The sequence below is a fragment of the Lepus europaeus genome, chromosome 4 (assembly GCF_033115175.1).
Source record: "Lepus europaeus isolate LE1 chromosome 4, mLepTim1.pri, whole genome shotgun sequence".
In the NCBI taxonomy this organism is placed as follows: domain Eukaryota; kingdom Metazoa; phylum Chordata; class Mammalia; order Lagomorpha; family Leporidae; genus Lepus; species Lepus europaeus.
The window spans coordinates 128838539-128865285 of record NC_084830.1 but is presented as its reverse complement, the minus strand read 5'-3'; the positions used below and the strand labels follow the sequence as shown (position 1 = coordinate 128865285).

Below are 26747 nucleotides of genomic sequence, written 5' to 3'. Positions count from 1 at the left end.
TAAGAGATCCCACCTGACTCGCTGATGCAGATGGAGCACAATGGTGATGTGGTAACTCCCATAACATCTTGAAATGTTTACCACCTCCCTACTGCCAGAAGCTAAGTGAATCAGACCCCTGGACGTTTAAGAAACGTAGTGATGGAAATCTGTGTATATGTAATCACTTTAGTCCTTGGCACTTGTGTGGCAGGAAGAAAAGGTAAAGCTACTTTGGTGCCTCTTGATTGAGTCCTCACCACGGTCCCTCCTAATGCTCACTTAGTCCCATTACAGATGGAGAGGCCGAGCCCAGAGGGAAGTTAGCTTCAAGTCACACACAGAAGGAAGCTCAGGAGTCGGAGTCCTTTGTCATAGCTGTGTAGACAGTTATTTGCGTAGGCCACTCTGGAGCTTGGTATGTCACAAGTCTGCGGTGTGGCCTGACAGGTCATAGTACATAGGTCCTTGGTTGCCCTAGCCTGTCACTAGAAACAATTAAGGGAAGGCTCTTGGACTGAAAATCCTCCTCTTAAATCATTAGTTTGTTAATACATTTGTTCACTTGTTGATTAAATGTCTAGTGTATGTTCACTGTATATCAGGCACTGTGTTAGGCACCAGGGATATAGCAATGAGCAAAAATAGACATGCTCTTTGCCCAAAAGGAGCTTATAATATAGTAGAAGAGGTGAGCATTAAACAATCACATTATTGGGTATATAATTAAAAATCAAGGTAAATATTTAGAAGGAGATTAACCCACTTCCATTGGAATGTAGCCTTTGCTAGAACACACAGCCTGTTTGTGTAAATTAGAAAGAAGCCATTTCCTCTGGGATGATATAGTCTCAGGCCAGGAAAGAGCGCCCCCTGCATGTATGTTTCAGGAACTGAGGAAACAGCTGGTGTGGTTGGTGTGGGAGAGCAGGGGAGAAGGGGATGTGAAGATGAGGCTGGAGAGGAAAGCAGGTTCTCTGATCCCTGGGAGAAAGGTTCCCTAGGGAAGTAGCTATGGACTAAGTATGGAGCAGTTTGCTCCAACTGGCTGTGCACCCTCCCCCCCCCCCCCCACAGTTTTTTTTTTGGTTGGCGCACAACTTCCGAGTTAACAGATGTTGACAACTTTTCACTCCTGGCCTGCCAGCTGCTTTTGTGTTCAATCCCCTAAAAGGTGAGAGAACCCAGGCTGCAGTAGATGGGCGATGGTGGTGAACTGGCTTGTTGCCTCTTTCTTGGAGGCAGAATGCAAAGGCCTGGAACATGGCCATTCAACTTTAACTTCCCACATTTTGTGGTATAGTTCCCTGTGGAACCAAGTCCATTGCAATAATGCAACCTGGCAGTAACGATCAATACACATCTCCCAGCTTGTTGTCTTTGGGGTTTGTAGCTAGTTAATACCTTGACCCCATTAGCATTTGCTCCATTAGTTGCTGGGAGATGTAACTGGTAGAGTTATGGTTAGAAGATGACATCCAACTATTTGTTGGATGGAAAGCTAAGACTTCTAAGAATCTAATTCCAATTCCTCACCTTCTTTACCCACTGAGAAGGATGGTCTGTGAAACCAGTGTCACAAGACTACTTGGAACTCATCCATATACCACTACTGTCCCTCCACAGACAGCGACCTAAAAGCCTACCTTGTGATGTCTCCGCTTCCTCCTGAATCGGAGCAGCTCTTTGTGTTGCCGAGACACAAAGTTGACAGCGGCATATTCTAGCAGGGCTGAGAACACGAAGAGCAGGCAGACTGCCATCCAAATGTCAATGGCTTTCACATAGGACACCTGGAGTGGGGATTGGGGGGAAACAAAGGGAAGCAGGAGCAGAGGAGAGTGAATACAGTAGTCCCATTCTTCCAACGATTTCAGTGATCTGCAGTTAATTACAGTGAAGTATTAGCTGGAAAAGTACAGAGACAAACAGTGCGTATGTTTCTGATTACATGCTGTCTGGTAGTGCAAGGAAATTCTGTGCCATCTTGCTCCATCCTGCCTGGGACATGAATCATCTTTGATGAGTCTTTATGTCATATATACTATCCACCCACTAATCACTTAATAGTCCTCTTGCCTGGATTGACAAACTGACTGTGGTGTTCAAGTAACTCTTATTTTACTGAATCTTGGACTGAAAGCATAGAAGCAGTGAGATGGGGCAATTTGGATACGCCAAACAGAAGCCACCTTCCTTTCGTGAAAAATTGGAACTTCTAGACTTAATATGGAAAAGAAAAAAAATCATATACTGAGGTTGCTACGATCAATAATAAGAATGAGAAAGCTGTGAAATGGTATGTACAGGGGAACAAAACCTTAGTACATGCAGTATGCAGTGCTATGCATGGTTTTAGTTTCCACTGCAGGTCTTGGGTGTGTCTCCCACGGATGAGGGATATATTAAGCATGGCCATGTTTTCTGCTCTTAAGTAGTTCCCCCATCACCCATTGCTGTCTGCTCCTCAGCTGGAATATTAGGAAGGAGAGTACAGAGAGCAGCAAAGAAAGGCATCAAATAGACTGGACAGAATATTGAAGAAAAGAGAATACAGGACCTATCAGAATATAAAAGACAGGAGGACAGTGGACCTAGCATTTTCATTTATTGGAACAATATGTTGTGTTTAGGGGTGGCAGGAACATGGGACCTCAAATCCCCTTAAGCTGGGTGATAAAAATACCATCTTAAATGTAAAAGTAATCATTTGAATAGGATTAAGGGCATGGTAATAAAAATAGATAGAATTAAAAAAGTGGGAGTACTCCAATATGGTATGCAGTCCACACAGCAGAATCATAGAATGACCATTGCTTTAAGTAGCACTCTGACTTTAGAATCAGGCCTTAAAGCATTCTGGTCTGGCTGAAAAGCCCATGAGAGCATTTCAGGCATGGAAAGCCAAGACACTGGCAAAAAATGTCCTACACGAAGGACATCAGTGGGTGAGACTCCAGTGGAAAGAAGTGGTCATCAAAGAAGGAAGTACTTTTCTCTGAAGGGAGGAGAGAATTTCTACTTTGCTTATGGCCCTGTCTAAACACTGACCAAGTTTGTGGATTCAAAAGGCTTCCATAGCCTAGGCAGCTCATGTCAAGAGCCTCGGGCTATCACTGACATCATACATGTGAGTGTTAATTGCTAAATTAACAATAGTCACTGTGTACTAACTTCCCATGCAGGACCTCTGTCCTCAAAGAGTTGTATTATATTATGTCTAAGTTTTCACAAAAGACGTATCATTCTTGAGTGCTTCTTTAAAGTTAATTAAGTTTAAAAAAAGGTGAAATTAAAGATGAATTCACTTTGAATAGCCCTTGTTTCGACTATTGAAGAACAGTTTTTGTTTTATTTTTTGTCTTTTTTTTTTCAATGTGAATTGTTGAACTCTTTACTTAGTATAGAGTTGGTCTTATGTGTATAAAGTTAATCAAAAATGGGTATTCGTGGAGAATGGGACTGGGAATGGGAGAGGGAGGAGGAGGGGTGGGAGGGTGGGTCCAGGGCAGGTGTGGTGTGAAGAATCACTATATTCCTAAAGCTCCTACTTACGAAATGCATAAAGTCTGTATTCCTTAAAAAAATGGTTTCTTTAGTTGGGAAGAGTGGCAAGAAAAGCTGAAAGTGAATGGAGGTGGGGTGGGTATTTGGGTGCAACAGTTAGGACACGCCTTGGGACACCCACATGGCACACTGGAGGGTCTGTGTTGAGTCCCATCTCTGCTTCTGCTCCCTGCTAACGAGCACTTTGGGAGGCAGCAGACAGTGGCTCAAGTACTTGGGTCCCTGTACTCACCTGGGAGACCTGGCTTGAGTTCTGGGCTCCTGGCTTTGGCCTGACCCAGTCTGAGCTGTTATGGCCATTTGGGGAATGAACCAGTGGGCAGGAAAATCTCTGTCTTTCTCTTTCTTACTTTTGAATAATTTTTTTAAAAAATTAAAAAGTTGAGGCCGGCGCCACGGCTCACTAGGCTAATCATCTGCCTTGCGGCGCCGGCACACCGGGTTCTAGTCCTGGTCGGGGCACCGATCCTGTCCTGGTTGCCCCTCTTCCAGGCCAGCTCTCTGCTGTGGCTAGGGAGTGCAGTGGAGGATGGCCCAAGTCCTTGGGCCCTGCACCCCATGGGAGACCAGGAGTAGCACCTGGCTCCTGCCATTGGATCAGCGCGGTGCGCCGGCTGCAGCGCGCCTACCGCGGCGGCCATTGGAGGGTGAACCAACGGCAAAAGGAAGCCCTTTCTCTCTGTCTCTCTCTCACTGTCCACTCTGCCTGTCAAAAAAAAAAAAAAAAAGATTAAAAAAAAAAAATTAAAAAGTTGAATGGAGGACGTCAGTGAAAATGACAGTCCAAGAATGTCCAAAAATTCTCTTCTCCACACAATCAGTGAGAACACTGTAAAAAATGGGCAGGGTCCACTTTTTCAGAAATATGCCAATTACTGAAGGCTTATAGGAATCTCAGGAGCATTTATTAAAAAATAACAGCTGACTCAGTGAGAACAGCTTTGTGGTACTGTTTCAACAGTTTTGCTGGAAGGTAATGTATATATTACTCACTTTACACATCTAAAGTATACAATTAAATGAATTTTAGAATATTTACAGATATGTGCAACTATCAACAGAGAAAATTTTCAAACATTTTTATTACTTCACAAAGAAACTTGCTACTTTTTAGCTATCATTTCCCTATTACCTCAATACTAAGGGACAACTAACACACTTTATATTTCTACAGTTTTCCTAATTCTTAACATTTTATGTGAGTAGGATAAGACAATATGTAGCCTTTTATGATTGGCTTCTTTTACTTAACATGTTTTCAAGGTTCACCAATATGGTAGCATATATTAATATTTTATCCCCTTTTTTCTTTTATTGCCATCAAACTTTTATTATTATTTTTAGTAATAGGAATGTGTGTTCATTTTAGGAAAATGGGAGTATGTCATTCCTTTTTATGGCTGAATAATATTTCATTGTATGGGTATGAAACATTTTGCTTAGGCAAATGGAATTTTATGTCATTTCTACCTTTTTGTTATTTTTTAAAAAGATTTATTTAATTGGGGCCAGTGCTGTGGTGTAGCAGGTAAAGCCACTTTCTGTGGTGCCAGCATCCCATATGGGTGCCTGTTTGAATCCTGGCTGCTCCAATTCCAATCCAGCTCCCTGCTAGTGTGCCTGGGAAAGCAGCCTGCACCTGTCTGAGAGACCTGGAAGAAGCTTCTGGCTCCTGGTTTGGCCTGGCCCAACTCTGGCGATTTGGAGAGTGAAACAGCATGTGGACAGCCTCTCTCTATCTCTCCTTCTGTCTCTGCCTTGAAAGGCAGAGTTGCAGGGAGGGAGAGATGGAGACGGCTTAACCTGTTACACCACAATGCCAGCTCCCATTTCTACCTTTTGACTGTTATGATAATGCTGCTATGAACATTTGTGTGAAGTTTCTATGTACACATATTTTCACTTTCCTTGGGGCTTTGTGGCGTTTTAACTTGCCTTAATCCCACCCTAACCTTCCCAGCTCCATGGCAGCCTTAAAGATCAACAGCTCAGGGGCAGATGCCGTGGCGTAGTAGGTTAATCGTTTGCCTGCGGCGCCGGCATCCCATATGGGCACTGGTTCTAGTCTCGGCTGCTCCACTTCCAGTCCAGCTCTCTGCTATGGCCTGGGAAAGCAGTGGAGGATGGCCCAAGTCCTTGGGCCCTTGCACCTGTGTGAGAGACCTTGAAGAGGCTCCTGGCTTCAGATTGGCACAGCTCTGGCCCTTGCAGCAATTTGGGGAGTGAACCAGTGGATGGAAGACCATCCTCTCTGCCTCTGCCTCTCAGTGTCTGTAATTCTACCTCTCAAATAAATAAATGATGATTAAAAAAAAGAAAAGAAAAGAAAAGAAAAGAAAAGAAAACCAGCTGCCTGGCAGCCACTGGAAGGGACAGAACAAAGCTGAGTGTCTTCAAGTGCCCAATCCCAGCAGACAGTCATCATTTGACTTGCCTTGTGATTCACTGGAAGACCACTCATAAGGCTATCTTGACTTGACTTGACTTGGAGATGGCCTATTGTGATCACTAGGAATTTGGAGAAACCATCAGCAGCAATTGCTGCCTAAGGCAGTTGGGGCAAAAAAGGAAAATCTGGGTAGGATAATGAGATGCCCACAGAGGGCTCTGAAGAGCTCTGAGAGTCTTAGGAATTTATACCCATGCTTAGGGTCCCCTTTGGCTAAACCTGATGCTTTGGGCGAGCAGGATGTGAAGACTAAGGTGAGGCTGTAAACTCCTTCGCTGTGTGTTGAAGGTCTATCTAAACACACACACACACAGATTCCCTCAGCGAAGGCTAGGAGATTTATAGCTGTTTCCAGAGACAGGAATTCTGCCTGATTTTTACCTGACAATCAAATTAACTGTGCGGAGACTTTGGTGGTCCTACACAACAAAGAATACAGACTTGATAGAACTAGTTCAGCAAAGTTACTGAAGAATCACAGGAATAACCAATCCTTAGGAGGGAAGAACCTGATTGCCAAGATTGCCCAACTATGTTGTATAAAATGTCCAATTTCAGCAACAAACTATAAAACATGTGAAGAAACAAGAAAAACACCCCTCATACATGGGGAAGAGGAATCAAAAGAAGTTATCCATGGGGGCCCATGCTGTGGCGAAGCAAGTAAAGCCGTCACCTGCAGTGCCGGCATCCCATATGGGCACTAGTTCGAGTCCCAGGTGCTCCAGTTCTGATCCACTCTCTGCTATGGCCTGGGAAAGCAGTAGAAGATCCCAAGTCGTTGGGCCCCTGCACCTGCATGGGAGACCTGGAAGAGGCTCCTGGCTCCTAGCTTCGGATCAGCACAGTTGCAGCCATTGCAGCCAATTGGGAGTGAACCTGTGGATGGAAGATCGATCTCTCTCTCTCTCTCTCTCTGCCTCTCCTTCTCTCTCTGTGTAACTCTGACTTTCAAATAAATAAATAAATCTTTTAAAAAAAAGAAGTTATCCCTGAGGAAGACCAGATGTTGGAACTAACAGACCAACACTTCAAATTCATTTTTAAAAACATGTTCAGAGAACTAGAGGAAACCATGTTTAAACAATGAAAGTAAAATCTGAGAACAATGTTTTATCAAATAGAGCATATTTATAAAGAAACATAAATTATAGAAAAGGACTAAGTAGAAATTTTGAAGTTGAAAGTAAGGTAACTCAAATGAAAATTTTTCTAGAAGAGATCAACAGCAGATTTAAGTGGGCAGAGACAATCAGGGAATTTGAAGAAGAATCAGCAAATTTGATCTTATATGATTTTAGGACCAGAATGAAGAAAAAGAAATACAGCCTCAGAAACCCGTGGGAAATCATCAACTACACCAACATATGTTTAACAGGAGTCCCTAAAGGAGGTGGAAAGAAGAGACTGAAATAACAACTGAAAAACCACTCAAATTTGATGAAAAATATTAACCTACAAATCTAAGAGGCTCATTGAAATCCAAGTAAGATAAACCCAAAGTGGATCCACACCTAGATAGATCACAATCAAATTCTCAGAAAACAAGACCAAGATGGCATCTGAAAAGCTGTTAAGAGTGAAATGACTCATTTTGTTCAAGGGATCATGGGTAAGATTAACAACTGAATTCTCATTATAAACCACGGAGCTCATGAGGCAGTGGGATGGCATTTCAAAGTAGTGAAAGAAAAAGATTAACTTTTGTCAAGAATTTTATATCAAGTAAAATCATCCTGTTAAGACATTCCCAGATAAACAAAAACTGAAACATTCTTCCACTTGTAGATATGCCCTATAAAAAAATACTAAAAGGAGTCTTCTGGTTGCAATGGGAGGATGCTAGGCAATAAATCAAGTCTGCCTGAAGAAACAAAGTATCCGTAAAGGTAATTGCATAGGTCAAAATATAAGACAATATAAATTTATCTTTTTTGTTTACAACTCATTTTTTTCTCTTATTTAAAAGACAACTGCATAAAGCAGTAATTACAGATATGTGTTTATGGATGTATAATGACTAATGGTGTAGTTTGTATAACAGTGACAGTGCAAAGAAGGGAAGAGGGAATGGGACTATGTAGGAACAAAGCTTTTTTGTGTACCATTTACTATGGAATGATTGTGTTCCTCCAAAACTCATATGCTGAAGCCCTAAATCCAGACATGACTGAATTTGGAGACAGGCATATAAGGAGGTGATAAAGCTTACTTGAGGTCACAGGGGTGAATCTTTAATCTGAGAGGAGTTAGGAAAGAAGAGATAACAGAGGCTGCTCTCCACCATGTGAAGACACAGCGTGAAGGAGTCGTTTGCAAGCCAGGAAGAGAGCCCTCACAAACTGAAAAAGCTGGCACCTTGATCTTCCAGCTGCCAGAGTTGTAGGAATAAATGTTTAAATCACAAGTGTGGTGGTGTTATTGAAGCCTAGGTAGAATAGACATTATTGTAATTAAGCTGGTATTATTCCAAATTACATTGTTCTAAAGTAGGGTGTTAAAATGGAATCCCCAGGGCAAGCATTAAGAAAGTAACTAAAAAATTCCTAGTATAAGAAAGACTAGGGACTTAAAATAACACACAGGATAAATATATTTAACACAAAAGAAGGTAGTAATGGAACCGAGGTACAAAAAAGACAAGACATATGGAAAACAAATAACAAAGAGGTAGATGTAAATTATACCAAATCAATTTTTTTCAGACTAATTAAGTTACATGGTAATAGACTAAACAACCCAATGAAAGCCAGAAATCATCAGACTGAATTAAAAAATAAGATCCAACTATATGCTGTCTCTGATATACAAAATTGATTAAAAGGTACAGATAGGGTAAAAATTAAAAAGTGGAAAAAGATATACCATGCAAAGAGTAGCCAGAACAGATCTACAGGTAACTACTGATATCAGAAAACATAGTTTTTAAAAAGTTATTAAGAGGGAAAGGTGAAGAATCTCAACCATATAAGAGAACAATAATAAGAAAATCTCAACAATAATATTAGAAATAGTCACTTAAAACATGAAAATGGTTTGAGTAGACATTTCTTTAAAGAATTTATATAAGTCATTAGGGCCGGTGCCATGGATCACTTGGTTAATCCTCTGCCTGCAGCACTGGCATCCCATATGGGTACCGGGTTCTAGCCCTGGTTGTTCCTCTTCCAGTGCAGCTCTCTGATGTGGCCTGGGAGGGCAGTGGAGGATGGCCCAGGTGCTTGGGCCCTTGTACCTGCATGGGAGACCAGGAGGAAGCACCTGGCTCCTGGCTTCGGATCAGCACAGCGCTGGCCATAATGGCCATTTGGGCAGTGAACCAATGGAAGGAAGACCTTTCTCTCTGTCTCTCTCACTTTCTATAACTCTACCTGTCAAATCAATTAAAAAGAAAAAGAATTTGTATGTTATTCAAAAACAATTGAAAGGGAAAGAATCCTCCCAAATTCTTTCTATGAAGCCAGCATCACCTTAATTCCCAAACTCAGAAAAGATCAACAGGGAAAGAGTACTACAGACCAATTTCCCTGATGAACATAGATGCGAAACTCAACAAAATTCTGGCCAATCAAATCCAAGAACACATCAGAAAGATCATTCACCTGGGCCAAGTGGGATTTATCTCTGGTATGCAAGTATGGTTCAACATTCACAAATCAATCAATGTGATACATCACATTTAGAAACTAAAGAACAAAAAACATGATTATCTCAATAGATGCAGAGAAAGCATTTGATAAATTACAACACCATTTCATGATAAAAACTCTAAGCAAATTGGGCATAGAAGGAACATTCCTCAACACAATCAAGGCAATTTATGACAGCCTATGGCTGTTGTGTTATTGAATGAAAAAAATTGAAGCATCCCCACTGAAATCTGGAACCAGAAAAGGATTTCCACTCTCAACATTGCTATTCAATATAGTCCTAGAAGTTTTAGCCAAAGCCATTAGGCAAGAAAAAGGAATAAAAGGGATTCAAGTTGGGAAAGAGGAAGTCAAACTATCCCTACTTGTAGATGATATGATTCTATATATAGGGGATCCAAAAGACTCCACCAAGAGACTATTGGAACTCATAGAAGAGTTTGGTAAAGTAGCAGGATATAAAGTCAATACACAAAATCAACAGCCTCTGTATACGCAGATAATACCATGGCTGAGAAGGAACTTCTAAGATCAATCTCATTCTCAGTAGCTATAAAAAAAATACCTTGGAATAAATTTAACCAAGGATGTCAAAGATCTCTAAAATGAGAATTACAAAACATTAAAGAAAGAAATAGCAGAAGATACAAAAAATGGAAAAATCTTCCATGTTCATGGATTGGAAGAATCAGTATCAAAATGTCCATTCTTCCAAAAGCAATTTATAGATTCAATGCAATACCAATCAAAATACCAAAAACATTCTTCTCAGATCTAGAAAAAGATGATGCTGAAATTCATATGGAAGCACAGGAGACCTCGAATAGCTAAAGCAATCTTACACAACAAAAACAAAGCTGGAGGCATCACAATACCAGATTTCAAGACATACCACAAGGCAGTTATAATCAAAACAACCTGGTACTGGTACAAAAACAGACAGATAGATCAATGGAACAGAATAGAAACACCAGAAATCATCCAAGCAACTACAACCATGTTATATTCAACCAAGGAGCTAAAACCAATATCTGCAGCAAGGACAGTTTCTTCAACAAATGGTGCCGAGAAAGCTGGATTTCCACATGCAGAAGCATGAAGCAGGACCCCTACCTTACACCTTACATGAAAATCCATTCAAAATTAAATAAAGACCTAAATCTATGACCAGATACCATCAAATTATTAGAGAGCATTGGGGAAACCCTGCAAGACTGTGGCATAGGCAAAGAGTTCCTGGAAAAGACCCTAGAGGCACAAGCAATAAAAGCCAAAATTAACAGATGGGGTTACATCAAATTGAGAAGCTTCTGTACTGAAAAGAAACAGGAAAGTGAAGAGGCAAACGACAGATTGGGAGAAATTATTTGCAAACTATGCAACTGATAAAGGTTTAATAACCAGAATATATAAAGAGATCAAAAAACTCCCAAACAACAAAACAAACAACCCAGTTAAGAAATGGGCAAAGGACTTAAACAGATATTTTTCAAAAGAGGAAGTCCAAATAGCCAACAGACACATGAAAAAATGCTCAGGATCACTAGCCATCAGGGAAATGCAAATCAAAATCAGAATGAGGTTTCACTTCACCCAAGTTAAAATGGTTTTCATACAGAAATCAGCAAACAACAAATGCTGGTGAGGATGTGGGGAAAAAAGTACCCTAATCCACTGTTGATGGGACTGTAAACAGGTAAAGCTACTATGGAAGACAGTTTGGAGATACCTTAGAAAGCTGAATATTGTCCTATCATACGACCCAGCCATCCCATGCCTGGGAATTTACCAAAAGGGAATGAAATCAATAAATAAAAGAGTTATCTGCACTCCCATGTTCATTACAGCTCAATTCACAATAGCTAAAACATGGAATCATCCTAAATGCTCATCAACTGAAGACTGGACAAAGAAATTATGGGATATGTACTCTTTGTAATAGACATGGCAGATGACACGGTGGCAAAAAACAATCTAAATGAAAGATCCTGGTGAACAAGACCCCAGCAGAAGGAACAGGCCATCAAGGAGAGAGGCGCCTTTCTCTGAAGGGAGGAAGGAACCTCCACTGTGATACGGCCTTGACTAAACAAGTTCAGAGTCGGTGAACTCAAGGGGCTTCCATAGCCTAGACAGTTCATAGCAAGAGTCTTGGGTGATTGCTGACGTCATAAATAAGAGTGCCAATTGTTAAATCAACAACGGGAGTCACTGGATACATGCTCCCCACGTAGGATCTCTGTCCTTAATGTGTTTTACTATGAAACTTAAAAACACTACTAGTCGAACAATACCTTGTGCGGTTGTGTGAGTGCAGCCTGTTGAAATCCTTGCTTAGTATATACTAAGTTGATCTTCAGTATATGAAGGTAATTGAAAATGAAACTCGATAAAGGGTGGGATGGGAGAGGGGGAGGGAGAGGGAAGGGCCACGGGAGGGAGGGAGGTTGGGGGAGGGGGAGCCACAATAATACAAAAGTTGCACTTTGTAAATTCACATTTATGAAATAAAAAAAATTTAAAAAAAAATAGACATGGCAGTAAAGAAAACGAAATTTGTCATTTGCAACAAAATGGATGAATCTGGAAAACATCATACTTAGTGAAATAAACCAGTTCCAAAGGGACAAAAACCGTATGTTCTCCATGATCTGTGATAACTAACACAGCATCTAAAAGGAAACCTGTAGAGATGAAATTGACACTTTGAGAAGCAATGACTTGAACAGCCCTTGTCTCGACTGTTGAGGAACAGGTTTTTTTTTTTTTTTTTTCCTTCTTAATACCATTGGTTCATCTCTTAACATAGAATTAATCATATGTGTGTAAAGTCAATTGAAAATAGATCCTAGTCAAAAATGAGGGTGGGGATAAGAGAGGGAGGAGGAAATTTATAACTGTAAAGCTGTATAGTTCTGCATACATTCCTATGGACTTAATTCTTTTTTTTTTTTTTTTTTTGACAGGCAGAGTGGACAGTGAGAGAGAGAGACAGAGAGAAAAGTTCCTTTGCCTTTGGTTCACCCTCCAATGGCCGCTGCAGCCGGCGTGCTGTGGCCAGCGCACCATGCTGATCCGATGGCAGGAGCCAGGTGCTTATCCTGGTCTCCCATGGGGTGCAGGGCCCAAGCACTTGGGCCATCCTCCACTGCACTCCCTGGCCACAGTAGATAGCTGGCCTGGAAGAGGGGCAACCGGGACAGAATCTGGCACCCCGACCAGGACTAGAACCCAGTGTGCCGGTGCCACAGGCGGAGGATTAGCCTATTGAGCTATGGCACCGGCCCCTATGGACTTAATTCTAAGAGTACAGCTAAAAACTTGCCATGAGACTCCAAATCCCATTAAGCTGGGTGGTAAAAATGCTACCTTAAGGGTTAAAGTGATCATATTAAGTGTTAAATTGCTCATATAGATAGGATTAAGTAAAAAAGGAATCATATAAATAAGATCAAGTGTCTGGTAATAACAATAGATAGAATTAAAAAGGAGAGAATGTTCCAACACGGGAAGCAGTCCACACAGCAGACTCATAGAATGACAATTACTCTAAATAGCACTCTGACCTCAGACTCAGCCCTTGAGGCATTCTAGTCTGGCTGAAAAGGCCATGAGAGCACTTGAGGCATGGAAATTTAAGACACTGTGGCAAAAAAACAAATGTTCTACATGAAGGATCTCTGTGAGTCAGACCCCAGTAGAAAGAAGAGGCCATCAAAGGAGGATGTACTTTTCTCTGAAGGGAGGAAAGAATTTCCACTTTGCTTATGGCCTTGTCTACATACTGACAGAGTTTGTGGACTCAAAAGGCTTCTATAGCCTTGGCAGCTCATGTCAAGAGTCTTAGAAGATCACTGACATCAAACATAAGAATGTTGATTGTTGAATTAACAACAAGAGTCACTGTGTACTTACTCCCTGTGCCAAACCTCCATCCTCAATGAGTTGTACTATGAGAATTAACTGTAAAACTTGTTCTCAAATGGTTTTTTATATTTTGTTTGTGTGTGTGTATGTGAAAATTGTTGAAATCTTAGTATAGAGTTGGTCTTCTGTGTGTAAAGTTACTTTAAAATGAATCTTAATGGAGAATGGGACTGGAATAGGGAGAAGGAGAAGGTGGGGTGGGAATGGAGGTGAGGGGGTGGGTATGGTGGAAGGAATCACTATATTCCTAATGTTGTACTTATGAAATCTGTACTCATTAAGTAAAAGGTTTCTTTGGAAAAAAAGAATATGTAGAAATGACCAATAAACACATGAGATGATAAACATTATTATTCATTAGAAAATTGCAAATATAGCCCACAAGATACCACTTTACATCCCTTAAAGTGGCGATAATAAAAAAGACAGATAATAACAAGTATTTGTGAGGATGCAGGGAAATTGAAACTTTGATGGCATCCTAAAATGGTGCAGCTCAGCCCCTTTGGAATAGTTTGGCAATTCCTCAAAAAGTTAAGCATATAGTTAAAATATAACCCCACCCCAAATTTCACTCCAACATAAATACCTATGAAAACTGAAAACATTTCCACACCAAAGCTTGTGCATAGATGTTCACGGTAGCATTCTTTATAATTGAAAAAACAGTTCAGCAGCCCAAATGTCTATCAACTGCTGAATGGATAAACACTATATGATGTTTTCTACAATGGAATAATACTCAACCATAAAAGGCATGAGGTACCAGTGGATGAACCTTGAAAACATTATGCTAAGTGATAAAAGCCAACCATAAAAGGTGACATGTTATATGATTCCATTTACATGAGAAATTCAGAATAAGCAAATCCACAGAGATAGTGAGTGTCTTGTTCATGACTGTCAGAGGCTGGTAGGACAAGGGAATAAAGGGTGACTGTTGATGAGGATAGCGTTTCTTTTGGGGGCAGTGAAAATGTTTCGGAATTAGACACTATCAATAGATAGTCGTACAGATAGGGCTGTACAATTTTGTGAATACACTAAACGCCACTGAATTTTATGTTTTAAAAATGGATGAATAAAAAAAGTGATGACAAGAGAATGTGAAGTGTTAGTAACAAATGCAGCCACATATTGAGTCTAGTGTAAATAGAGTAGTGTTGAATCTAGTATAAGAAGTACAGGAGACAGAGCCATCACTTATTAATAGTGGGTGAGCAGAATGTTGAGTCTAGCATAAGGAAACGAAAGAAGAGTATTATGTTTGCTGTTAAAGCCGAAGGAAGCAGAATGTGCTGTCAAGTGTTAATAGTCTCTGGCGCCGCGGCTCATTAGGCTAATCCTCCGCCTTGCGGCGCTGGCACACTGGGTTCTAGTCCCAGTTGGGGCGCTGGATTCTGTCCCAGTAGCCCCTCTTCCAGGCCAGCTCTCTGCTGTGGCCCGGGAGTACAGTGGAGGATGGCCCAAGTGCTTGGGCCCTGCACCCCATGCGAGACCAGGAGAAGCACCTGGCACCTGCCTTTGGATCAGCATGGTGTGCCAGCCGCAGTGTGCTGGCTGTGGCAGCCATTGGAGGGTGAACCAACGGATAAAGGAAGACCTATCTCTCTCTCTCACTGTCCACTCTGCCTGTCAAAAAAAAAAAAAAAAAGAAAAAAAAAAGAAAAAAAAAAAGAATATGTTGTTTCATTGTAAGGCTGAATGGAGGAATGTGTTGTGTCTACTTCTGATGGCAAGGAAATAATGTCTTGTCTCACATTAAAATGTAGTAGAATGGTTATTGTCATGAAAAATGAAAAATGTCAGGAAGATTATGCTAGATTTAAAGAGGCAAGGAAGTGCAACTATATGCAGTGTGAACTGAGATTTTGAATGGATCCCATATACCATTTACATCTTTTTGACAACTAATTCAATAGTACTTATTAAAATACTAATGTTTTTAGATATGATGTAATTGTGATCCCACTTAATTATCTTGAGATGCCTTGTCAATGATGTCTGTATAACCTTCAAATTATTCAGCATTGTATCCACCTACATACATATTTAAGGAGAAAATAAATATAACAAAATAACAGCTGGTGAATCTAGGTGAGGTATGTGGGGCTATTATATTTTATTTAAACTTTTTCCATATTAAAACAGAATATTAAGTGAAGCATTAATTGGAAATGGTGCAGGATGTTGTGGTTAGGATAAGCTGAAGGAAGTAGGGTCTGGAGTCTGGCATTCAGAGTGGAGCAGAGTGTTATGGCTATTGGTAGGTGAATAGAGAAGAGTGGCTCACCCTATAATTGTGAAAGTACTAGAATGCAGTACCTAGCATTAAAGGAGAGAAAAACAGAATGATGTGAGCATTAGTGGTGAACGGAACAGAATGTTGTACCTCCACTTAGGGTGAATGGAGAAGCCGTTAGTGTTTGGAATTCATAGTAAATGAAGTGGAACATCATGCCTAGTGTTCAAAGTGAGTTAAGCAGAATGTGAGATCTAGTGTTAACAGTGAAAAGAACAGAACATTACATTTATTGTAAGGGCGACTAGAGGAGGAACAGTGTCTGGTGTTGGTAATGAATCAAGTAGAATCCTTGTCTGGTGTCAGAAGTGCATGGACCAGGGTGCTGTGTATCTGACATTAACAGTGAGTGGAGCAGAGTGCTGTGTCTACTGTTAGTAGTGAAGGAGGCAAAATATGGCTCAAGGGTTGACAGTGAATATAGTGTTTGACATTAGAAATGTAAGGACCAGACTGAAGTGTGTCCGCACAAGGAACATGAGGCTGCCATGATAAGAAGGGCCTTCTTGCAAGCTTGGCCCTTGGCTGACATCTGGGAACTTGTATTATGGCAGTGTTCCCCGTTTTCCTCACTGAGAAGGGAGGCTCACTGTGCCTAGACGGCTTGTGCAAACAATTTTCTTATGGTCCACACCTGCTTTCCTCTTGGGAATCTGGGAGTATGGTACATACTAGGCAGAGGTGCCTATGTGATTAGCTCCCAATTAAAACTTTGGATGCTGGGTCTGCCATGAGCCTCTCTGGGCAGGAATATCACACATGTTTCAGTGGTTTTGTTGCTGGGATAGGAGTGGGTTCTGTGACACTGCTCATGGGAGGGAGAGATTCTTCCCGTCTCTGCCTGTTATCACAGTTTCATATCCTTTGTATGTCACTGTAGTAAATCTTAGCTGTGAGAACAACTGTACGCTGAGTTGGTTTCATCCTTCAAGTCTCTGAATGTGGTGGTGCTCTTGGAGATCCCTAACATGAATGGTGGTATGGACACAGCTAAGTGTTTTCAGAGCACTTAGCTCTGAAAGCGAATGGAGGCGAGTGTGAAGTTGAGTGTTACCATGAGACCTAATAGTAAACCTTGTTTTCAAGAATCAATTCCTTTTAGTGTATTCAAAGGAGGATATTATGTCTCATAAGTCACAGTCATGTTTAAGAGCTCACAAAAGATGTATCATCCTTGGGTTCTTCTTTAAAGACAATTAAGTTTCAAAAAGTAAGAAAGGGAAAAGAAGAATGGGGAAAAAAAGCAAAAACACCTTTGAGAAGCAAAAACAAAGAACAGCCCTTGTTTAGAATGTTGAGGAACAGTTCTCTTAGTTTTTTAACTCCATTTTTTTCTTCTTTTTGTTTTCTTTTCTTTCTTGGGCCAAATGAGTGGACGGTGGATGGGGCGGGCATGGTGGGAAGAATTACTATGTTCCTAATGTTGTATTTATGAGATACATACAAATAAATAATTTTTTTTATGAAAAAGGGTAAATTAAGCACACTATGTGACCAATACCGATTGGGAGTGAATGGATACAGTGTGGTGTTGGTAACTTGCATAGAGTGGAATGTTGTGGCTAGTGGAAGGCTGGCTGATCAGAACACTGGATCCTGCCCAGTATAGTAGATAAATACATTGTTACTGATTCTTTAGGCCCTCCCCCCTACCGGGTTTCAGGCAGGGTGGGGGAGAAGAGTGCTCTCATCTGCTCAGGGGTTCTGTGCTTGGGGCAGTAGGACTTACCTTGGGCAGGGATGCTCGGGAGCCAGAGCTCTGGGTGGTCATGGTGAGCACGGTGGTGATGCCCAGGCCAACCCGGGCTGGCGCAGCATCCATGTTGATCCAGAAGGAAATCCACGAGAGGATGACGATGAGCAGGCTGGGGATGTACATCTGGATCAAGTAGTAGCCCATCTGCCGCTCCAAGTGGAACCGGGCTTCAATGCAGGTGAATTTACCTGGAAGAGATAGCAATGTGAAGACCGTGGTGCTTGGGGGATAGGAGGAACGGCTTTAGGGTCAGGGCAGTGTAGGCTGGCTTCCCGGTTCAGCTTCACACTAACTGCGTCCTTAGGCAAGCATCTGGCCGCTCTGTATCTCAGTTTCCTCATCTATGGTAGTAAACTGGTGCTCATACAGTTGACCCTGCAGATCCTGAGTTCTCCATCATGGAATCAACCAACCATTGATTGAAAGTATTAAAAAAAAAAAATTGGAGGCTGGTGTCGGGATTACCTGACTGGGGTGCCTGTATCCACTTTTTTTTTTTTTTTTGACAGGCAGAGTGGATAGTGAGAGAGAGAGAAACAGAGAGAAAGGTCTTCCTTTTTGCTGTTGGTTCACCCTCCAATGGCCGCTGCGGCTGGCGCATTGTGCTGATCCGAAGCTTGGAGCCAGGTGCTTCTCCTGGTCTCCCATGCGGGTGCAGGGCCCAAGGACTTGGGCCATCCTCCACTGCCTTCCCGGGCCATAGCAGCTGTATCCACTTTTGCTGTGCCTGGTTTCAGTCCTCAGCTCTCTAGCTTCCTGCTAATGTGGACCCTGGGAGGCAGTAGGTGATGGCTCAAACAGTGGGGTCTCTGTCACCCATGTGGGAGACCTGGATTGAATTCTTGGCTCCTAGATTTGCCCTTGCAACCCTGGCTATTGTGGGCATTAGGGAAGTGAGCCAACGGGTGGGAGCTGTCTATGTGTCTATTTGTCTCTTTCATTCTCAAATACATAAGTAAATAAATACATTTTTTTCCTTTTTTTTGACAGGCAGAGTGGATAGTGAGAGAGAGAGACAGAGAGAAAGGTCTTCCTTTTGCCGTTGGTTCACCCTCCAATGGCCGCTGTGGCCGGCGCATCTCGCTGATCCGAAGGCAGGAGCCAGGTGCTTCTCCTGGTCTCGCATGCGGGTGCAGGGCCCAAGCACTTGGGCCATCCTCCACTGCCTTCCCGGGCCATAGCAGAGAGCTGGCCTGGAAGAGGGGCAACCGGGATAGAATCCGGCGCCCCAACCGGGACTAGAACCTGGTGTGCCGGCGCCGCAAGGCGGAGGATTAGCCTGTTAAGCCATGGCGCCGGCCAAATAAATACATTTTTAAGAAGGAAAAAAAAAAGCTGTCTGAACTGAATATGTGCAGACTTTTTCCTTGTCATTATTCCCTAAGCAATACAATATGACAGTTATTTGCATAGCACTTATGTTATATTAAATACTATAAGCAATGCACAGATGACTTAAAATATACAGGAAGGTGTGTGTAGGTCATATGCAAATATTTTACTATTTTATGTAAGGGACTTAAGCATCCTCACATTTTGGTATCCATAGCCTGTATGGAACTGATACCCTGAATATACCTAGAAATGACTGTGATAGTAATAATAATACCACATTAATAATAGTAACATTACTCATATGGTTATCGTGAGACTAGAATAAGGTGTTGCTTGTGAAGAATTTAGCACAGTCCTTGCACATAATAAATGCTCAGGATTTTGCTGTTACCATCGCTGTCATCATCATCATCACCATTAAAGTCTTTCATCTGCCCTTCACAGCTGAGGGCTAACTTGTCTTTCTATCCTGCCTCCATTTCTCTTCTACATGAATTTTGCCCCCTGTACTCCATCCCCACCTCTGAGTGTGGTCTGCACTTCCACACTTCTGAGTGTTTGAACTTGACAATGTTTTGCCTGGAATATCCTCATTCCTGCCACAACCAGGCCAGGAAGTCCTCCTCCTCCATGGCATTTTCTGTGCAAGGTCTGTCTCGGGTATAATGCCTTTTTTTTTTTTTTCCTGCATTGTCTCTGTTCTCTTCGCATGATCATCTGAGCCTTTACAGCATGACACAGTGAGTAAATGGGCAGGTGTCTCTTTCTTTCTCACTGTCTTGTGCGTTAGTCTGAGCAGCTTGGTTGTCCCCACCCCATATATGGAGCCTTGGGACTAGAACAGAGCAGAGCCATAGTGGGGTTTCAGTTTCTGTTCACAGAAGTACAGTAGATAGTGAATTTGGATTCACTAGTTCCTTGGACTGTAAACTCTACATAGGCAGGGCCTTATCAGTCTTTTCTTCTTGTATCCACAGGGCCTGGCACAGAGCTCGGCTCTCACTTAAGTATAAATGATTAGAAGCAAGATGGGACAATGATCGGGAAAATCTGTGTCCATTTAGGCTGTCTCCATCATCTTGGCGGTTACAAAAAATGTTGCAATGAATGTGAGAGTGCAGATCTCTCTTTGAGATATCAATTTCACTGTCTTTGTATACACCCAGAATTGCTAGATCATAAGGTAGTTTTAAATGGATGAATGGACAAAGAAAATGGGATTTTCAGCCTTATAAAAGAAGGAAACTCTGCCATTTGTGACAAACATGGACGAACCTGGAGGATATTGTTATACTAAGTGGAATAAGCCAAACCCGGAAAGACAAATACTGCATAATCTCACTTCTTTGTAGAATATAAAAGAGTTAAACTCATAAGAAAAATGAGAAAGAAAAGAGAATGGTGGTTGCCAGGGGCTTGTGTTGGGGGGCATGGAGAAAATGGGGAGATGTTAATCAAGGGGACAAAGCTGGATTATACAAGATGTATAAGTTCTAGAGATCTATGGCAAAGCACGGTGACTGTGGTTAAAAGTGCTATGCCACTGCACTGTATACCTGTGATTTCCTTAGAGGGTAGATCCTAAGTGTTCTCACACACACACACACAATGGCAAGTGTGTGAAGTGATGGATATGGTAATTGTTTGATTGTGGTGATTATTTTTAGCGTATACATACATCGAAACATCAAGTTGTACACCTTCAGTATTTTTGTTAGTTCTACTTTAACAAAGTTGAAAAATCAGGCTGGCGCCGCGGCTCAGTAGGCTAAGCCTCTGCCTTGCAGTGCCGGCACACTGGGTTCTAGTCCCGGTTGCCCCTCTTCCAGGCCAGCTCTCTGCTGGCTCCTGGCTTCAGATCAGCGCGATGCACTGGCCACAGCATGCCAGCCATGACGGCCATTGGAGGGTGAACCAATGGCAAAGGAAGACCTTTCTCTCTGTCTCTCTCTTTCTCACTGTCCACTCTGCCAGTCAAAAAAAAAAAATAAAATAAAATAAAATAGATTAAAAAAAAATCAGCCAGTCTTTGTGTATCCAGTCTTCTACCAAAGGCTGTGTGAGGCATGGAAGATAGAGCTGAGCTTAGCATTGGTTCCTCTGCTCTTTTGTAGCTCACAAGGCAGTTGGCCCTATTTTCTAATCTTCAGTGCCACCTCCCTGCACTCTGCCTCTTGCTGTAGTCTAATGTAAGCCTTCTCCGTTTGCTCTGCCAGTTCCTTTGTGACAGTGACTGGTGGGTATCATCCCACTATCAGCTTTCCCCCATCTGCCTTGGGAATAGGATCCATTCTGGCACCTCGAGTAAAGACTCTACTATTCACCAGCTCGTCTTCTCATTAGGTATAGCTTAAGCTTATATCACTCATCCCAGGACTCAGAGGAAGAAAATGTCAGAGTCACTTTTTGGTTTCAAATCTATTCTCTTAACCACTAGGTAATAAATACAGAGCTGTACTCATCATGGAAACTTCCTAAGAGCTGTTGAACCAGTGACTGAACGAGTGAATACAATGACCTCTGCCCCTGGATTGGGTGGGGGTGGGGGTGGGGGCTGAAAGGGTGGCTCCTTCTACCTACCTGTGTTGTAATGCTTGGTGCAGTATCTCAAGTCCTTCTCCTCCTTCAGGATAAACTGCGGTAGAGTTAGCCCATCTGCCACCTGCACTGCTCCCTGCTCCTGCCACTCAAAGATGAGGTCATTCATGGTATATCCAACTGGGATGGGATCAGAAGAAGGAGCAGTCACCACTCAGAAGCATTTGTGTGAAGCACAGCAGGATTGTTAAGGTTAAGGACTGAGACAGGCATCAGACACTTGATGGGACTCACCTGACCATGTCACTTCCCTCCCCCTCCCCGCCCCACCCCGCCTTAGCCTCTCCTGTTGCTCCAGTCCTCAATGCCAAGGTGAAATGCAGTAGACATCTGCTGTTTTTGCCTGCACATCCTGCCTTCCAGTATCATCTTTTGCTTACAGCAGGTTTCCCTCTGGTAAACACACTATTGCATGCGATCACGTGTGAATAGCCACTGGTGGGTGGGCGAGGTGTGAAAGGATGACCTCATCTAGGCCAATCAGACTCTCTGCGCTGGGACTTTGACCCCAGAGCCAAGTAGCAAAGGGTTCAAGAAAGCGGTCCATTAGCTGCTGCCACCTAAATGTCCTGGCTCCTGTACTTTGAAGTTAATCAGATTGGCACCTGTGTTTGCAACCAAAGCAGGCAGCTATTCCATCTGTTCCAGCCTTGGCCCTCTGTAGAGCCTAATCCAGTACCCTCCTCCTTCCCCATCGGAAGGACGCCTCCTACCTGAGACTACAGCATTTTTACTTCTGACAACAGACTTACGACTTACCGCCCTTTGTTAGAATTATTGCTGCAGTCAGTTGTCTATCCACTGTTGAGTGAGCATCCCTGTGAGTGCAAGCTATTTCTTCTCCATTCCTGGTGATCACATTCATAAGGACCATGGAACAATGCCTCTTTGGAGAATGCTGCTGGCTCCAAAGCTTGAGCCTCAGTCAGGCGATGTAAGGGGAACTATATTGCTAATGCATTTTCTAAAAGCAAAGCCCTGCATTTAGTATTTGGGTTGATTACAGTAATCTCCTGGATCGCTCTCAGCAATTCGGGAATTTCTGCCAGTCCTGTGGGTAAATGGGAGCTTGGTTCTCTCTAGAGGGTTCAAGCAAGGGACTCACAGCTTTCCAGTTGCATGATACAGGTCTGGACATCCATGGGGAAATTCTTCAGGTCCATTGGGCAGGCCAATGTCAGGGTGATTCTGGGAAGAGAAGGGAGTTACATGATTCTGGATCTACAAGTGAGAAAGGCTGTGCCTCCATTGTGGTTACTCTCAGAAAAGCAGTTGTTCAGGATAAAGGAAGGTGAAGTTTTATTGAATGCACAGATGAAGGTTTCCAAGTCACTGACAGGGAAGTGGAAGCTCAGAGAGGTAAAGCAGGGTGTCTCAAGTCACACAGATTCAGTGGCACTTCTGGGTTCCTTCACAGACTCCCTTGTCTCCAAATACCTGTCTTTAGCAAGTCACCTGGAGGCTGGGGCCTGCTCCCCTTCCCTACTCTTCTGCAGAGCCCTCCGGTGGGGACAGAACCCAAATGTTTAAGTGAGCAGGATCAGGCCTTAGGCTGCCCCATGGGCACCTGCCGCTTGGCTGCCTCCCTTCACACCTGGGACTCATCAAAAGTTAACTTCAAAGAGGCCCCTTGCCTTCTGGGTATGCAAACACAGCTGAGTCACATTAGTGGGCTCCTGCTGGAGTCAGAAGGTGCTGGGCTCCCTGGGATCCTGGATGGTCATTTATGTTGGGTTGTTCAACCCTTGCAGAGGCCACAGCCCCAGAACCAAAGGGAAGTCCCTTCAACAGAATCAAGGCCTGCAGCTCAGGCTGGGTTACTGAGGCTTCAACTTGAAAGACTCTGCCAACATTAGAGCACCTGCTGCAGGTTATGGAGGAAAAAGGCTCTTGGAGGCCGGAGAGCCTTACATCCTCAGGATGACTCCATCTAACAGGTAAGAAAACTGGCTGTAGAGAGGGAGAGGGAGAGACTTGCCTAAGATCACACCGCGAGTTGATGGCTCAGCTGGCATTCAAAACCATGTGTCCTGGCCTTTAGGTTCTGGGGCCTGGTGGGGTGGGCTCCCATTTGCTAGTGGTCTTTCCAGCACTGCTGTCCTGGAAAGTCAGCCCCAGTATGCCACGTTACCTAATTCGTGGTGCTGTAGTGGAACCCAGTAGCAGGCACATAGTGAGACACAGACCTCTGAGACCTTCCTCCCCAGACTTCTGAACATGGGCTTCTTTAAACACAGGGTTGAAGCAAGGGGTGGGGGGTAGTGGGGGAGAAGGGAGGGAAAGAGAAGGGAGAGGGGAGGGGCCAAAGAAGGGGAAAGTGAGTGGAGAGTGAATGCAGCTGAATTTCTGGAGATAAAAGCTCCAAAGTGGGGCAGCTGTCACACTGGGTTAATTTCCTGAAGTTGAATGACCTTGGGAACATCACTTTCTGCTGATCTGTTCCTCTGTCATGCTGCACTGGGACTCGGCTTCCTGAGATTTGGAAACAGCCTGGCAGCAGCAAAATCCAGGCAGGGTAGCCTCCCCCCATCCCCAAGGCCCAGGTGGCCCTTTTCTAAAACTCTTCCAATCTGTGTATGTATTGAGTGGAGCAGGCTCCTGGGTGAGGAAAGCCACAGGAGCCTGTGGTTCCTGCTTGCCCGCCCCTCAGTGGGGAGGCTCCCAAGCTCCCTCCCTGACTCAGCTACACCTGAGGGTTCAGGTGTGTGAGGTCTGTCACACCTGAGGCCTAGAACCTGTACCGCCTCTCCCAGGGGCCTGGACATTTCAGGCTCATCCTCTATTGTAAGTAAGATTTCTTGCCTCAAGGAATTGGAGGGGGAGTCATCAAGGATCATTGCCCTTTTAAGATACTTGAAATGAAACTATACTTACTCATTTATCAAATATTGAGTATCTATTGAGTTGGTGCACTGTTTAGGCTTTGAGAAGGCATCAATCCACACTAATAGAGTCTGGAATCTAGGCTTTGCCATTACCTCTGGACACTTTGACATATTAGTAAAATTTAGGTCCTTATTTGTCTAATTTCTAAAATGGGCTGAATTAAACCCACTTAATAGGGATGTGAAGGAGCATTAGATAAGATAGATAAAGAGTTCCCAGCATCAGAGCAAATTCTCAATGAAGGACAGCTGTTACCATTGCATGTGTAAGGTCATTTCCTCACCTCTTGGACACCAGCCTTTTTCCCCACATGGGGAGATGAGGGACGCAGTGGGAAGAGTGGTGGGAGACTCTGAAAACTTTGTTGCTGGCTGGTATCTGCAGGATAGCCTGCAGCTGGGGAAGGGGGTCTGCCCTCTTAGGCTGAATGCAAGGTGAGTGAGCTACAAAGGATTTACCAAAGGGAGGGTGCTGTCCCATACCTGTGAGTAGCATTGTCCACAGTGGCGGTGGCTTCCCAGGCATTGTGCCTCTGCTTGTGTTACTGATGATCATATCTGAGTATTCTTTCATAGCTATTCTGTAGAACTGCTGGCTAACTCAAACCCCACCTTCTCTAGAATGCCTTCCTCCCTGTGAGGACTTCCTTCTTACTTGCTGAGTGAACGTTCTAGAACCGTTTCTGACCTATCAGCAAAGATGTTGGCCTGTCGGAGCCTGTTTGCTTCTGTTTGGCTCCCTCTCATAGTGTCTGCTCCCAGAAGGTCATGGGGCAAGTCATGTTCGGGGTTGGGGGAGGGGGAGCAGAGGGGCCTGCACGGAACTCACCGAATGCTGTAGAGGACATTGCCATTGCGTGAGATCCTTAGCAGTTTGTTGTCTGTGGTGATCTCATGGAAGTGGGCCCCCTTCTCGTTGGCAAAGAACAGGTCAGGCTTCCAGATGGAATCCAACATGGATGGGTCCAGGTCCAGAGAGTCATCAGGGTATTCGTTGTAGGCCAGACGGGGGTCGTTCCACTGCTGCCGTAGGAAGATGTTGACTCTGTAGTCCTACAGGAGGGAGACACAAGGTCGAGGTTGGGTCAGTTCTTGGATGCCAGGGTCCCCCAAGACCCTTTCTGAGGGATGGCATTGGACTGTGGTTGTATCTAGTGTGGGAATGAGGCATAAAGGCTGTCATCAGGCAAAAGCCACGGGACTCATAAATATCCCTGAAAATCCTCTAAATGCCCTGTTAAGCATACTCTGAACTGATACTATTTCAATGTTAGTCTTTTGAAAAAAGTTTAAAAGTTTAAAGACTACTGCAGTAAACCCCTGTTCTTTTATCATCCTGCTAGTGTTTTATCATATATGCTTCATTTTTTTTTTAAAGAGAAATGATACATTACAGATAAAGCTGAAGTTGTCCTTCGACCATCAGACCCAAGAGTAGTGTAGTTCTCACATACACTCAGGCTTGAGAGATGGGAGGAATTAAAGGAAAGACGAGAAGCTGATGTCTGAGAGCATTCGAACTACTATGCCTAAAGAAATAAATAATTCCCAGACAATACGGGAAGGATGGTGGCCCTAGGGTTCACCTCACTCTATTTTAACATCAGCTTCCCATGCTGATTTGTTTGGAAAGGTTTAATCAGTGTCACAGAGTCACATCTTACTGGTTTCTAAACTCATCCCCAAGTTACTGTTTCTCTGATGGGATTTGTGTTGTAGTTATATCAATGGAAAAATTCACAAATGAAGTCAGTGAGATGTTGGACTAAAGTACAGCAGGATTGCAGGACTTCTTGGAGTTGGTCAGATTGTGATGAATCCTGTGCGTTTCCAAGGAGACACAATGTGGCACGTTTCTCTAGGTTATTTTGCCCAAGGAGCTCTTAGGCATGTTGTGTCTTCTGTGGAGCATGGGCTAGGAATTACCATCCTAGGCAGAACTCGGCTCTCAACTTCTTCTTTTTTTTTTCTTCCTTCCTTCCACTGAGGAGACTGACACAGTCTCAAAGTACAGGGGCAGAGCTGATTCTGGAATCTAAGGATCCTGATTGGTAACTGCGGGTTTCTTCACTGCCCCCTGCTGATCCCAGAGGATCTGAAAGGTCCATTACAATGTGAGAAGCACTTAGTGTGTGCACAGGACTCCATGCCTGAAAACTGGCTAGTGCACTTAAGAAATATTCCCACCGGGGCTGACATTGTGGCGCAGTGTGTTGAGCTCCTGCTTGCAATGCTGGCATCCCATATTGGAGCACCAGTTCAGGTCCTCGCTTTTCTACTTCTGATCCAGCTCTCTGTT

General features: G+C 43.3%; 1 protein-coding gene across 2 annotated transcripts in view; it reads right to left on the bottom strand.

The window, feature by feature from the left end:
- The window catches only part of GLRA1 (glycine receptor alpha 1), a 96305-nt gene that overhangs the window by 5216 nt on the left and 64342 nt on the right, over positions 1-26747 (bottom strand). For both annotated transcript variants that reach the window (XM_062189708.1, XM_062189709.1), the window contains exons 4-8: positions 25278-25501; positions 22669-22751; positions 21546-21683; positions 17604-17818; positions 1626-1772 (exon numbers count right to left, since the gene is read on the bottom strand). In XM_062189708.1, coding sequence (XP_062045692.1) covers positions 1626-1772; positions 17604-17818; positions 21546-21683; positions 22669-22751; positions 25278-25501 — 807 coding nt within the window. The remainder of the gene's footprint in view (positions 1-1625; positions 1773-17603; positions 17819-21545; positions 21684-22668; positions 22752-25277; positions 25502-26747) is intronic.